Raw genomic sequence first — 15,459 nt, forward strand, 5'->3', positions numbered from 1 at the left:
GGGAGGAGGGGCGCGAGCCGTCAACGGCGCCGGGAGGCGCCGCCCCAGCCGCGGGGCTTCGTCCGGGCTGCCGGAGGGCCGCGGCGGCGGCGGCGGCGAAGGGTGGCCGGGCTCCAGCGCCAGCGCCTGGGACACGCRTGGCCACGGCGCGCTCGGAAAGCCCTGGCAGGTCCGGGATCTCTTCCGTAGCGGGGACCGGAAGTTTTCCGGAAGCTTCTGTGGTGGTTTGAACCCAAGCTGGAAGGATGAGGAAGGGTTTACGGAAGGAGCGCAGGACAGGCGCCCTGAGCTCTGGGGGAACGCGGCATTTCGAGGTAAACCGCTGATGTGCTGCCAGCAAGGGGAGTGCGGCTAATCCTACCATCTGCACAAGCATTACAATACGTTTAATGTGCTAAAATATACGCAGTGCATTGAATCAATACATGTCATGTGCTGAATGCGATTTTGCCGTCTCTCAGCAAAATATAGAAAAAATTTAAAATACTTCTTCCTTGCCTTAGGGCTGATACATGCCTTTCTGAAAGTTTTGTGCTGGCAGTACTTCATAATGCAAATTCTCTGTAACCACSAAGTTGCTAGTGGCAAAAATCATGGTCAACATCCCGGAAAGACTGTGTCATTATTGTACTTAGCATTTATTTTCAGTTCTTTCTTTTTATCCTTGCTGTCTGGTCACATCTATACTCTAGTATATAGAAAAGTTCTTCTGGTAGTTGTGAACTRAAAACAAAACAAACCCAGAAGAACAGAAGAACCACCAGAGGAACAAAAATATGTTTACATTTGCTGCCTTTTACATGTAAAGAGGCCAAACATCTGTAAGTAAAAGTTCTGGAGATCTAAGTAGAGGTATGAATAGGGAACTTAAAAAAATAACCGCCAGTTCTGTACTATCGTTAGTAGGGTGTTAGWTGATAGTCATACATAGAATGAGCCTTTTCTGAAATTACTCTTCATAGTGATTACTCCAGAGAGTTGATAAGTCAGTTACAGCAAAGTATCTATGATATGCTCTTGAATGCAGATATATATAACAGCAAACATGAAAATTATAAATATTAAAATATACTGGAATCAAAAGGAGTAACAGARTTTTGGCAGGATGCAACAAAACACCTAGTCCTGAAGCTCACCCAATGTATGAGGATGGGGAGAGTGGAAATAGGTCACTGACTGCAAAGGCAGAAAGGAGGGACAGATGTTGTAGCAGTGAAACCCTGGAGCTAATGTAAGTATTGGTGTCCAAAGTTAGAATTCTAAATCTGTATTTGCATGCTTTTAAAATTTCTTTCATTAAAAAAGCTTGAACATCCATATGACATGCTGAAATTTGAAGTAGTACACAAAGGGGTTTTAAAAAATAGTCTGCACCAAACAAGTATACAAGTAATATTTTTATTGCACAGATTTAGTTACTGTTTTGGGACATGTCATGAATGGGATCAAGTTGCAATTTATCCATCTGCTAGTAGTGAGCTTCCTATCTGACACATAAAATGTAGTAAACTGTAGTTTAGTAGCCAACTGCATGCACCACAAACTAGGTAGGACAACAAGGGACTCATTACAGTGCCAACCTTAMTTTCTTTCTACTGGTAATGCACATGCTGCAACCTAGAGGAATCTTAAGAGAGAGWGTCAAGAGGATGGGGCCAGATTCTTTTCAGWGGTGCCCAGCAACAGGACAAGAGGCAATGTGCACAAACTGAAACRCAGGAAGTTCCACCTGAATATGAGGAAAAACTTCTTCACTGGGAGAGTGACAGAGCACTGGAACAGGTTGCCCGGAGAGGTTTTGASTCTCCTTCTCTGTAGATGTTTGAAATCCACCTGGACATGATCCTGTGCAACATGCTCCAGGTGACCCTGCTTGAGCAGGGGGATTGGATTACATGATCTCCAGAGGTCCCTTCCAATGTCAACCATTCTATGATTCTGTGATTGATTTTAGTTCTGATTTTTTTTTTAATCCTTAAGAGATGTCTTCATATCTTTGCTAATGAGAAACTTGGTAAAGAATTGGAAGAGATACAGAAAGAGAAACCATATATGCAATACTGAATTATGCAAAAATTCTGTGATCTACAAAAACCTGCGTGGCTATTTTATTTGATGAGCTAGTATTCAGATAAGACTGGAGGCTACTCCAGTATGTATGCAAGTTTCCAGCTGCAAGTACTGAGGTCATTGGACCAGAGGTTTCACCAGCACTATAGGATAGAAATTATCACTGCATCAGAATAAATTATTTATTTGTTTATTTTCTGAAAAAATAATTAAAAAAAAATAAAGAGATTGGGAAACCATGAGCCTGTCTTGGAATGGAGGAAAAAATGATAGGGATGCAGAAGAATCAAATAGTACTTTCTTTACTTGAAATTTCACATAGTTTGAATTTTCGGGTCATTTGTAATTCTAAACAGGAAATCAWTCACTTCTATGTGTAAGACTTACCATTTTTAAGAAACGTGAAAATCAGAAAGACTGCATATGCAGTCTTCTTTGTTTCTATCAATATCGCAGATGTCCATCCAGATCTCRTGAAATAACATTTAATTCACTTTAGAGTATCTTGAAGAGCATTCTCATGTTTTTCCCACTAGAACCACAAGTAGGAGCTATCAGACTGGCTTATCCTCAGGTGATGGGTCTGACATGTCCTAGTGAGATCCTGCTGTGGGAATGAAGAAAGCAGGAGTAATACTGGCACTGAGCTGGTCAGAGCACAGACACAGGCTTACATCAGGACCTGTGCCAGCCACAACACGGGCCATCCTCAGATCTTAGTACTGCACTTATGCTGCAAAGATTTCAAGGTGGAACTGAGAAATAGGATGTCTGGAGTAAAACGATCAATAATTGACTAGACTTTTGAGTTTGAAAAATGTTACAAAGTTTCTTTTTCTTGGTAGTTAACATAAAGATATGCTTGCTTAAATTAAAAATAAAATTCACAGTGAAAAATATATTTAGGCAGCTATCTACCAGGTAATAGTTTGTTTTATGGCTTGCCWGTTTGAAGTCTGTGTAGCTCTTTCAGTATTTTGATTTTGTTACATCGATGATCCAGTCAGCAGGGCAAAAAAGTAGTATTTCCAAACAGTGGACAACAAAGACTTACATTCAATACATTCTGAAAAGAGTACTTCTGAATTATGACTTCTTAAGAAAAGTGTGTTGTGCATTGAGAAATGTATAGGAATAATTTAGTAAGTGATGGCCTAAGAGGTTTTAAAGCTGAAAATGTTGATGAAATTCCTCTTTACTGATCTTTTTTTTTTAACTCCATGATTCTGTCTGCATTTGGCATGCTCCAAAAGTTTTAAATTCAATTGCAATTACAATTCCATTTGAATTATGATCATTTCACTTAAAAAATGTTTTTTTTATGTTCTGACATTTCTCTTTCCCTCAAACTGTTCTGTTCATGGTGAAAACAATAACCAGGGTAGACAGTATAATATATCAATATCATTTAAAATGTCATGTGCAATTCAGTTACATCCACTTTTGACCATTTTGTATAGATTACATTAAAAATAGTTGTAAGGTGAACCTCAGACTGAGAAGCACTGGAGCCAAGGAACTTTCATTAAAGAAAGACAGTACCACAGAATTCTTGCCCAGTTCAGATTTTCAGATCTTCAATTCTTTATTTCCAAAGGACGGATAGCTTGGAATGAGCCATGATTTACATTAAATCTTGAAAGCTATAAGTAGATTTTACAGTAGATTTGTGGGGTATCTGAGGTTACCATGATCACGCAAACTGACCTTTGTGTCTTGGGTCCTCTACAAATAAATCATGCAAAGAAATTCTACTAAGTTCACATTTTACCGTTTTTCTCACAAATACATCCCAAAGCATATAATATATTTGTGATAGCCTTTAACATTCAGTTTATAACAAATGGCTTTAATCAAATTATCTGTGACATCTAGCATTACATTTCATAGTGTGAAGTACCACGTTACAAGGAATTAAAGGATTTGTTGGTTTCAGAGTTATCTTGACTAATATAGGCTAAAGATACTGATCTTTGAGCTCAACAATGTCTCCTAGAAGGAGGTAGTAAGGTTATAATACTTTGGTGAGTTATTTAAAGAATAGTAAAGCATGTAAGTGTAAGCATGTAAGTATGTTGCAGAAGCATGTAATGTCTTTTCTTTAAAGCACATGGTAGTATATCTGTAAAATTTCCCATAAATAGCAGCGGAAGCCAGAAGTGGCATGTCCTTGTAGTTAGGAACAAGACTTATAATATATTATTTACTATAATAATATACACATGCCTTTCCTTTCACAGGTAGCTTGTGTGCCTGGGGGATTTAATAAGACTTGGAATGACTGTACCAAATCCCTTTTGTATTTATTTAACTTGGGCAGTTTTGTAACAGTGACTGGCAGAATACATTACAAATAGATCTGGAAATAGAAAGTAGAGCAGAAACATTCCTTTATTACTGTTTCATATCRTGTAATAAGAAATGAAGAGCTTTGCAGAGTCATTTCATTTGAACTTCAGGTTGATGATATTTTGCACTATAAATGAGAAGATAGTAGAGGTCACTCTTATGCTGGGCTGTTAATAAGCTGTTTATATCCTAAAGGAAATTGAAAATGGAACTAAGTAATCATCCTTTTTCTTTTTCAGGACTATTGATGGATTAGCAGGTAATTTTTCCACCAGGCTACATTAATTAAATTCTCCCTCTAATTCACAAAGTCTGCTGTGATTTTGACTGTGTGATTTGCAATTTGAAGCTTTCTGCTATTGAGCTTATAGATACTGGAGAAATAAATTCATATTAGGTGTTTACAGTCTGACGTCTAGCTTATAGCTTGAGTTTCTCTATCACTCAAATATCATGATAAATCAAAGAACCCATTGATGATTCTCAGCTTGGGGCTCCTACAGCAAGAGTAGAAACAGGGCAGCTCCCACTTGGTGAATTCACACAAGAGTCACTACCTCCCTTTGAGAATCAACAATGAGAACAGCTATAGCCCAGATAAGGCAGCTATACTGTTTGCTCGCTGTTCCCTTGGCAGATGGCACAATKCCTGGGGTGCATTTCACTGAATTAAAATGAACGGTCAAAGTCTCAGTGGAATCTCAGTGGAGTCTCTTTATAATTAAAAAAAAGACCCCTGTAGACACCTGATAGAAGTCTAGGATAGGTGGCGAAGATAAATGAACTAAATAACTCTAGAGGTGCTTTTTTCTCAACACTGACTATAGAGAGGGAATGGGATCACTAGACTTAGATGGCTGACCTTTGCACCTAAACTAAAGCAAAATTAATTTTGTTCCCACTATGCACCATGATGGACAAGGACTTCTTGCAGACTTTTAAGAAACTTCTTTTCKTATAGTAAGTCTGGTACTTCTGGAATTGTCTTCATGAGGTAGATTAAAATACTCAAAATCTTGCACTCTGCTGAAGCTACTAGTCAGATCATCAGCTATAGTGGTAACTTAATGACATAGACYGGAAAATCGTAGATCAGGTTTCAGAATTTCAGGGAATTCCATATTATTGCTATTATAAAAATCTGCACTGCTTAGAATTTGATCTGTGTATTTTGCTGGTATGAAATTCAGAATAGCTTTCTAGCTTTTATTACTGGAATTAGGATTTTTATTCTACATCCCCTGTACGTTGTCCAGAGAACTCTATAAACCAATGTGGTGTCATCAAATTATTCTGGGCTCCAACTCTCGCCAGAGCCTGAGTTGTGCCTACACGATATTCTCGCAGTTTGGGAGTTATACACAGCTCTGTCTCCAAATATCTTTTAAAGATGATCTAGCAGTTTAAAAAGCTTGATTTAATCATTAACGAGCAATTGCAAAGACAAGYGAACTGCCACAGAGGACAGTAAACATTTTGGCAGGTGGTGGGAAAGTAACAACTGTGTCATCGTATTTAAGCTGGAGGCCTGAGGCAAAGGGAACCTGAGTCCTTCTGAGGCAGATGAACAGCGCCTGTGAGTTGTTGCTGTTGATTTAATGTGCTGCTGGGCCCCACTGTACCTGAGGTAAGCTGTTCCTACATTACACAGGTAGCCTGTGTCACTTTTCTTTTGCAGTCTGTACTCTCTCGCAAAAGGGATTTTGAATAGTGCTTGAAAATACTCCTTTGTGTCAACGCTTCTGGTAACGYGGTGAACTAGCAGGTGAAGGTCTGTATTTTAGGTTAGCCTAGGGAAGCATGAACTATGTGAGGGGCTTGGATAAAAGTTTGTTTTAAACCTAAAGCCCAAGTAACAAGGATTAACAGGAGTGAAGATCCTTTTGGAAAGCCTGAAGGAGCTGTTGATCATGACCTGTGGAAAAACTGCAGATCAGATTGCCAGGGACCTGATTCTAGTCCACAGACTTTCAGTGGACTTTGAGACCACAAAAAACAGAGAAGGATGGATGCTTGCTTCTCATGTACAGGCTCCTCAGTGTGGACCAGCCCAGTGGGTAAAGGAGATTGTCTTTAAAGTTCAGCAGGATGTTGATGCCTGCCTCACATAGGGGAAAGAATTTTTCGTTGCATTAATTGGGTGGAATTGCCCACTCCATTTCTTAGAGTAGTAAATTGACCAACACTGGATGGCAGTCATTGTGCTGGCTGGTGTGAGGAAAATCAGCTTATGTAGAACTCCATTTTCTCTCATTCCTACTTTGATTTTCTTTGAAAACCATAATACCAGAGTTTTGTTGATATTTTGTGAGTAGGACGTGTACCAGTAAGTACAGAAGTGCTCACTTTGCTTAGGCAAATGGCRAATGGAGAGTTGATGCAGTAAATGAACTAGGATAAACTAATTTGGCTCTTGTTGTGCAGGCCACAATTACCTGTGAAGAAGCAGCTTCCATATGGTACCCTGCCCCGCTAGGAGCTGCATCASTTGTAGGAGACTGTACAGAGGTTACAGCAGGGAGCAGAGAGACACCATGCTTCAGGCTGTCTTTGTAGCAGCATTGTTAGGACAGGGGACAGGATACCTTCTTGGCTYCTTTGCCGGTTACTGCTCCTTTAGGTTTGAAGAGAAATGTGTTACAGAATTGTGGAAGGCAGCCCTGAGCATGTTAGCGAGCACAGACTGACAGGAGAGAAGGAGGTTACAAAAACTTTAATGCTTTTATTCTCAGTATTACTGGCTGCTGGGATACATGCTCTCAGGCTAGGGGATGTGGGCAGATATTTGCAGATCTGCAGCTTTCTTACTCTCCTCCTCRTCTGCTCCTCTTATCCTCTGCATTTCTGCAGGTGATGGAATAAGGAGAGGGCAGGCAACACTACAGCCTGCCTTATCTGCACTATTTACATACTCCTCAACTGGCCTGTTAGCTGAGGCATTTTTTAATTCATGGAAGTGAAAAATATCCAATGTCCTTTTTTATTCTGCTCTTTATTGACTTTAGTCATTCATTTTACATCCAACCAACACATACCTAAGGCTCTGATTTTTCTATGAATTTAATGCCTTCAAAACAGAAAGCACTGCCAGCATCTTGCTGAACTCCAGCTTTGGAAAAAATGGAAGAGTTAGTGGGAGCTTAAAAAAATCTTAGCTCCCTTGAAGAGAATGGAAACCTGAAAAACTGAAGAGAATGGAGAGTTACTCCTTAWTCCCTCTACTGCTACCTATCTGTGATGCTATCATATGAATGTAGTCTGGAGCTAGCAAGAGGTAGAGCATGGTAACACCYGGGTTTTACTGGTCTGCTTGTTTTAGACAAACCCAGTGATGGTCTGAGCTGACACGGCTTCTAGTTTCTGTAGCTGGATGGATAATGGAAAAATATTTCACTCAGTTTAATGAGATGTAGATGGTCTGTCAAATTTTGTTGTATTTTTCTTGAAAATTCAGAGGTGAAGAAAGAGAAGCTTTGGTGGGAAAATTTTTATTTTAAGTATTTTTCTAAGATCTAGTGAGTCTCTGGGACCATATAGGATGATCAAATAGTCTTTGTGCTTTTCRGGAAAAGAAAGGAAGCCCAGTAACRTACAWTTTTTTTCTTCCTCTGCTATTCTGGGAGACTCCTCTGTTTTGAAAACTACATTAGCTCTGTCTAGCTTCACTAAGTGTCCTGCTCACTTTTGCTTCTCAAATAAGTACTTTTCTTCTTTGCACTACATGGAGTTAAATTAAAATAGGTTAATCAATAACTGTGTTCAGCAGCAGCTGAGCACTCTCSTATATTCACAGCCGTAAATCCTCTAAAAATCTGTCTTTTGCTTTTGTGTAGGTATTGACATATTGCATATTGCTGAGTCCTCCAGTGGAAAGTAGAAAACAAAATGTATCTATTCCTCCTYTGCATTTTATATTTGCCTTTGAAAATCACTGACACCAAGGAAGTTATTTTTGGTCAAAATAATTTTACAGAATATCAAGTGGGCAACATKAACATAATTCTTTCTGTCCCACATGGTGGGTCGATGGAACCTGAGGACATTCTTGATCGAGATGCTGGCTGTTGGGATGCAAAGACGTCCTCTTGTATTTTCTCTCATGACTGCCCTCCTGGAAGCATTCAAAATTTTAAGAAGTGCAAGGTGCTTACCAACCAAGACAGGTATACCATAGAGGTGGCTCAGGCCCTTGCTAATGAAATCAGCAACATTACTGATGGCTTTTTTCCACATATCATTGTAAACCATCTCCAAAGATTCAAGATGGATGCGAACAGGGAAAAGGAAGAAGCCTCTTTTGGAATTCCCCAAGCAGAACAAGCCTGGGAGGAATATATGGGATTTCTGAACACTGCAAAATCACAGATGACGGGGGGGCTGATTCTGGATATCCATGGACAAGCACACCCTGAACAGTGGATAGAACTAGGTTACACGCTTTCAAAAACTTCCCTCAACTTGCGGGTCTTTTCTGCATCATGTTCCTCTATTAGTCATCTGGCCAATCAGCTAGTCAATGTGTCTTTTGAGACTTTGCTCACAGGGAACAGAAGTTTGGGTAGATATATTGAAGAACAAAATAACCATTACATCTGTGTGCCTTCTCCATCCAATCCYAGTCCAAACAATGGTAGCTATTATAGTGGTGGATACATCACAAAGACTTTCGGCTCTCGTACTTCTGGCACAATTGATGCCATTCAGATTGAACTGCCCCAGTGGGTGAGGGCAGCTGAAGAACGTCCCAAGTTTTGTAAAGCACTAGCAAGGGCAGTAATGAAATTCTGGCAAACTAACTACTGCAATCAGTACAGCCGTAAGCTTCCGCCATGCTGAAAAAGGCTGTCTTTGTTGAGGTTGCTTCCCATAATATAGTTGTGATCTGGAACAACAGAAGAACTGATACAGCTGAAACATTTAAACTTGCAATCAGTCATGGATACTAAAGGAAATAAGCTAATCTGCAAACCAATGTAGGAACATCAACTGATTGAGAAAATCTACAACTAGTACCAGCGAACCAATTAACAAACATCTTTGTACTAGATCCAACAGTGAAAAGACTGCCTGAAGATGAGTGGACATCTCTGGAACTATCACTTGTCTGATACACTTTTCTGTTCTCAATTTCTTTCCAGTAGGAATTTTCCTCTGTTCTGTAGGATACAATAAACAGATATACTTGTCCTAAATAATTCTGTGCATTGCAGTACATTAGTAGGTTATCTGCTCACAGAAATGGACTGTCTCTGCTTTTCTTATGACACTTGACAAAACCACGCAATCGGATAATATCACTGTGTAAAAGGTTTGGGACTGGGAGCAGTTTTCATGTGGTGTTTATAAAGCACTAGGATTTGGAGCTCTTCAAGGAAACAGTAATGCTGAGAAATGACACACAATCTGAATTACTTCAGGTTTTGTTAATTTAATGAATTATAAGAAAATGATGAGAGCATTATTACATTGCACTGTATTTTTTGCAAACTAAACAGCTTAGCATTAAGGTAATAGAATCATAGAATCCGTAAGGTTGGAAGGGACCTCCGGAGATCATCTAGTCCAACCCCCCTGCTCAAGCAGGGTCACCTAGAGCATGTTAGACAGGGTTGCATCCAGGCAGGCTTTGAATATCTCCAGAGAAGGAGACTCCACAACCTTTCTTGGCAACCTGCTAAATGGGAAGCTGCTAAAGTTAGAACATAAATGTCATGCATTTTTGCATGTTCTCCTTGCAGCATGGCTCTCTCCTGAGAGCTTGTGCACTGCCTACGTTCAGCATAGGATTAAACACTGAATTTGTTAAAGGGAAATTTATTATATTAGGGATGGACCATTCTGCACAGTGAAAAGTAATGTGATGTGAATAGAAATGAGTACAAGTCAGCTCTTGAAAAATCCACGCAATTAATAAGGAAAGCCTAATGCAGCTGCCAGCAAGACTGAAAACAGCGTAACTTGGAAATTAAGACTTATGAAGTCAGAGCAGTGGTACAGGTTGGATAAAAGAGAAGAATGACTAACTACTCAGTTGTAAAGAGGTATTTAAAAAACTGGAAAGAAGTGGGATGCAACTGCTGCATCTTACAGCCACAGTTAAATACTTTTGTTCCAATTATAAGTAAGGACAATGCCAAAGAGAAACCTACACAATTATGAAATGTCATGCATGGCTTGTTTATATGAGCTCTCTGAACCTTGGACTGTTAATTTTTAATGAATCTTTGAGGACTAGGTAAATTTCAGATAACTGGAAGAAAGCTAATGTGACTGTCTTTCAAAGGAAAACAGGACTTAGGGAACTGCAGGAGTATTAGCTTTCATATGCTACCAGTAAATCTTAGGAAGGATGAAGAGGATGCAAATAGTAAATAGTTAACAGATTCTGGTTTATCTGCTGCCACTTGTTTTGTCAGACAAACTTGATTTTAACAAGAAGCTTCGTTGATCATAATATTAAATATACTTCAACAGGATACTATGCTAAAAACATGTCATTATCCAAAAATCCAACATAGGCCTATAACAAATCAATTAAAAACATAAATCAATGCAAGACATTTCATATTGAGCTCATCAGAAGGCAGTCTTTCTAAGAAGGGCAGCATATCAAACACTGCTCATTATCAACAGTTTAGGGAGAAGGGGAAAAAAAAAAGCTTTAGAAAAAAGATGCTGAACTTCTCCCCCAGAGTAGTAAGTACTAATTGCACTAACTACATAGATTATTATAACTGTGTACTAAGGTGTTGCACTTGAGAAATGACTTGTACCTTTAGTCAGATGGTGATAGGATATGTATTCTCCAGTCTTTGTTGTGTCATGTTGGAGAGTGGGGTACTGTCTCAGAATGCTGAAATGCCAGGAAGGCACTTGGAAATCATGATAGCAAATTAATCGAATTTGAGCTCAACATGTATTCTTCTAGTTAGGAGGACGAATGTTTTCTTTCAAAGCATTAGCAAGGAACTAACAAGCAGAAATAGAAGCGCATATTAATTCCATGTTTTGTATCTAACTCTCATGAGATTGTGAGTATAAAACTGATTTTGGAGGCAGACACTTCAAAAAAGATACCTATTGCCACAGAAAGAGCTAAAAAAGCTACACAATCATAAAAGTAGTCCTTGAAAAGGAGCCAGAGCCCAATCATGTTGCAATTTCTTGTATGTATATGGGTAAATTGTAAGAAAGATCTTTTTTCAGTGTTTTCAGAAGCAGCATGCTTGTTACCTTCAATACTGAAAAATTTCTTTATCCATAGAACCAGTACAGCAGTGATGCAAGCTCTGTATCCCTTAAAGATGATTTGATCACTTGAGTTTCAGGAATCAAGCACTGCTCAATTTCAAACTCGCATTTGCTCATTGGTGAGAGAAGTGTGCAACAATGTTGTCATTCAAAGGAATTTACCCCGTATTTCCATCCTTAGTAGCATTACTAAAGAAGAATGTAGATGTATAGCATCTTCTGAGGATTCAGCCAAAGAACTACTGGGCCAGGAATGGAAAATTTGCATTTGCATMTCTAATGCTTTAGTAAGGAACCCCTGTGGCTGCTTCAGGTGAGCATCTTCAAGCTTCAGACCTTCCTTTATGTTCTCAATAACTCCGGGCTGAAGAAGGTCCTCACTCTGGCACCCAGAGCTGGTTTTATAAGGCTATACCTCCATTTGTGATCCAGCACTCTCATTTCCTCATCCTCCTGCTATGACATCCTCCAGAACAACATCTCAAAGCTGTAATAAGCTCTGTCATCCCCAAGTTGGAGAAAAGTAAGCAACTGAACTTTCCTAGATCAACTGTACATGCTTTGCTTGAGTCCAGTGAAAGATACAGGCAGCTGTTAGAGAAAGCAACTGTGGCAATAGGAAGAAAGAATCTGAAAAGACTAAGATTTCACCACCTCATACATTTTTCTTGTCAGGCTACTTTTCTCTTTCTTTCTTTTTTTTTTTTTTTCCTCCTTTCTTTGGAACAGTTTTCCAGTACATAAGCCAATCTGTCCTCACCTGAAAAATCAGACAGTGTCTGTCACACRTATCTGATAGGCTTGCTGTGAGGGAAGTCTGGATGAATACAGAAAGGACAGACTCTGAGCAAATGATTTGTTACGTGGAATAATGTATGTGAATAGCCAACAGAAAAAGCAATTATAGTCTGCCTGTGAAGACAGTGTGCTGAGAGATATATTGTGGGAAAGTTATTCCCAGAATATTGTTGCTTCTTCCCTTGGGTTGACTTCAGTAGATCATTTGCTATGCTGTCCTTCCTCCTCTGTGTTGGCATCTTCTAAAGAGCTCAGATGTCTTCTGACTTACCTTCTATCTCTCCTCTCATTGTTGTAGAGTTCATCATTTTATTTAAGGATACTTCCTGGCAGTATACTCCACCTCCTGGACAGAAAAACCTTTCATTTTTTTCCTGAGCAGTGGACAAACAGGTGGAGTGATGCCTGCAGCTTTATTTTCAAATCCAGGTGTGATGGCTTAACTTACAAACAGTGCTGATTGGTGGCAGAATAAATGTATAACTTATCAGTTGCTTTCCAAATACATATTTAATGCAGAAAAATATATCTGCTAGATAAAACCAGCTTGCAGACTAGAATACACAATTGGGAAAAATAATTTGTGACTTTTCACACCAGCCTACCCAATACTGAGATGTCTGTGGGCTGAAAACACATTGTTCAGGTTTTATACAACCCCTAATAATGTGTCAGTGAGCTTTACAAGGAAAAGAATGTATGGTGGTAGAACTGACTAGGTTGGAAATGTCAGTAAAGAAGAATGATCTGTTCAGAAACAGTATTTGTAATTTGTAATTGAGCTGCCAAGGAAGAAAACMACCAAGTCTAATAGAATGTGATTCATGCAGGTAAAAGTATTCAACCTAGAAGATCAAATTAAACTAGAAAAGAGACCATTAGGAGGGTAATCCAGTTTGGAAAGGCAATCAACCTTAGGGAAAACCTGTAGTACTGATACGATTTTGTTTTTACGAACTACTTGTGATAGTGAGATTCACTCACTGACCAGAAAAAACACTAGAATAAAGCTCAGACACAATATAAAGATACCTAGGACTAAAGGCATATCCTCAAAATTTACTTCCATTTGGGGAAAATTTACCTAATAACTTACATACACTGTGCTTGCAGCCACAGAGCAAAYGAAAAATTTAAACTGACAGCTAAGTGTGGAGAATTCTATAACAATGGAATGGGGAAGAAAACACACATTGCTTATCATTGCACATTGTTCATCATTTCTTTTAATGACATCTGATCACAGCAATCCTTCACATTTACTAATGAGGGATGGCCCTTTTATCATACACTAATCATAAACCATAGAATAATTTAAGTTTGGAAGGGATATCTGAAGGTCACCTGGTCCAACCCTCAGCTTAGAGCAGAGCTAGCTTTGAAGTTCAGTCCACTTTCAAGGTCAGATAAGGTTGCTCTGGATGATACTCAGTCGAGTTTTGTGTATCTCCAAGGAGGCAAGTATATATAATCTCTGGACAATCTGTTCTAATGTTAGACCACTGTTACGGTGAAAATATTCTTCCTAATATCTGATCTCAGTTGTTCTTGTTGCCCTCTCCTCATTTTACCCTGTACTTCTGAGAACAGTCTAGCTCCATCTTATATATAACTTTCCATTAAGTAGTTACAGACACCAATAAGAGCTTAAAGTTTTTCAGTCTCTTAAATGTCATGTGTGCCCAGCTTCCTAACCATCYTGATGGCTCTCTATTGGACTTCTGTCAGTATATCAGTGTCTTTCTTATATTAGGAAGCTGAAAACCGGACACCACACTCCAGGTGCAGTCTCACAAATGCCAAATAGAGGGGAATAATCACATCCTTTGACCTGCTGGTCACAGCTGAAATACCACTGAAATGCATATACTGGGGTATGTGGTTAATCTCCATCACTGCAAAGGTGCACTGCTGACTCATGTTCCACTTGTTGTCTGCAAGGAACCCCACGTCATTTTCTGCAAAGCTGCTCCTCATTTGGCACTCATGCTGAACTGTGAACTGTTGCATGGGGCTACTCCACCCCATTTTCAGGAAACTGCATTGGCCCCTGTTGGCCCAATATCTCCAGTCTTTTTAGATCTGAATGACTTCCTTACCATCAATGTATTGACCACTCTCACCAGTTTGGTGCTGTCCATGTAGCTCCAGGGTGCTGCACTGGCTACATGTAATTGAAACACATTTGCCATAACTAAATGATCATTTTGGTTAATGAAAAGGTCTGATAGCATGAAGACTATTTAAGAGCAACATTCTTGTCCTTATAAAACATCATTGTGATGCAAAGACTATTTAAGTTAAATTCTCCTAAGGCTTTAACAAGCAACCTTTAAAATGATTTGAAAACCACAGAAATAACTCCAAATAGTTTCAAGCATGTAAAAATGTAATGTTAAAGGGAGGTACCTGTTCTATTTGGCTTTGTTTCCATGTTTATACTTGTCTTCTGAGTAGAAGACCCTCCAGCTGTTATCCTTAAATTGTCTAGTTTCTTCAGCCATTTCAAAAGTCCAGATGAAAACTAATACAGARTATTTAAACACATCTTTGAGCACAGTGTGGAAAATACTGTCTTCTCTCCAGCAAAGCCCCTAAATGACAAGGCTATAGCAAAGATAAAGCAGAGGTCTTTGAGAAAGGTGTACATACCAGCCTCAGCTCTAGAAAGAATTAAATCATGTGACTCAGAGTCTCCTAAAAGGACATAGACTTCAACAGCCTGGTCCTCATAGCATTTCCCATTGGTAGTCTGAGTGTCTCCTTGCTCAGTGTGTTGGAATTTTTAACTATTATACTGAGGCATAAAGTCTCAGCAAGCATTGCACAGGCAGCCCTAGTATCACAGCAGTCTCCTAAGTGACTGAGTATCATAGAATCATAATTTAGTTTGGAAAGGACCTCTAGAAACCACCCAGTCCAATGCCCTTCTCAAAACAAGTCTAATATGATTCAGTTGCTAGGTCTGTGCCTAGTAGAGTGTTGAAAATC

At 39.2% G+C, this 15,459-nt stretch overlaps 1 protein-coding gene across 8 annotated transcripts; it reads left to right on the top strand.

Annotated features, from left to right (window-relative positions):
* The first annotated feature begins 39 nt into the window (after window positions 1-39).
* Window positions 40-9,614, top strand: LOC146599622 (uncharacterized). Of its 8 annotated transcripts, none has more exons than XM_085298258.1 (3): window positions 40-314; window positions 1,105-4,678; window positions 5,940-9,614. In XM_085298258.1, exon 3 carries the CDS (start codon window positions 8,305-8,307, stop codon window positions 9,253-9,255), a length of 951 nt encoding a protein of 316 aa, XP_085154384.1. In that variant the 5' UTR covers window positions 40-314; window positions 1,105-4,678; window positions 5,940-8,304; the 3' UTR covers window positions 9,256-9,614. The 8 variants fall into 8 exon arrangements, with proteins under 8 accessions (XP_085154384.1, XP_085154385.1, XP_085154389.1 ...); XM_085298259.1 differs by having other exon boundaries at window positions 4,659-4,678; XM_085298263.1 differs by having other exon boundaries at window positions 4,659-4,678; window positions 8,253-9,614.
* The last annotated feature ends 5,845 nt before the right edge of the window (window positions 9,615-15,459 follow it).

Source organism: Rhea americana, unplaced genomic scaffold (genome assembly GCF_003343005.1).
Source record: "Rhea americana isolate MKP2758 unplaced genomic scaffold, rheAme1 scaffold_137, whole genome shotgun sequence".
NCBI classification, from domain to species: domain Eukaryota; kingdom Metazoa; phylum Chordata; class Aves; order Rheiformes; family Rheidae; genus Rhea; species Rhea americana.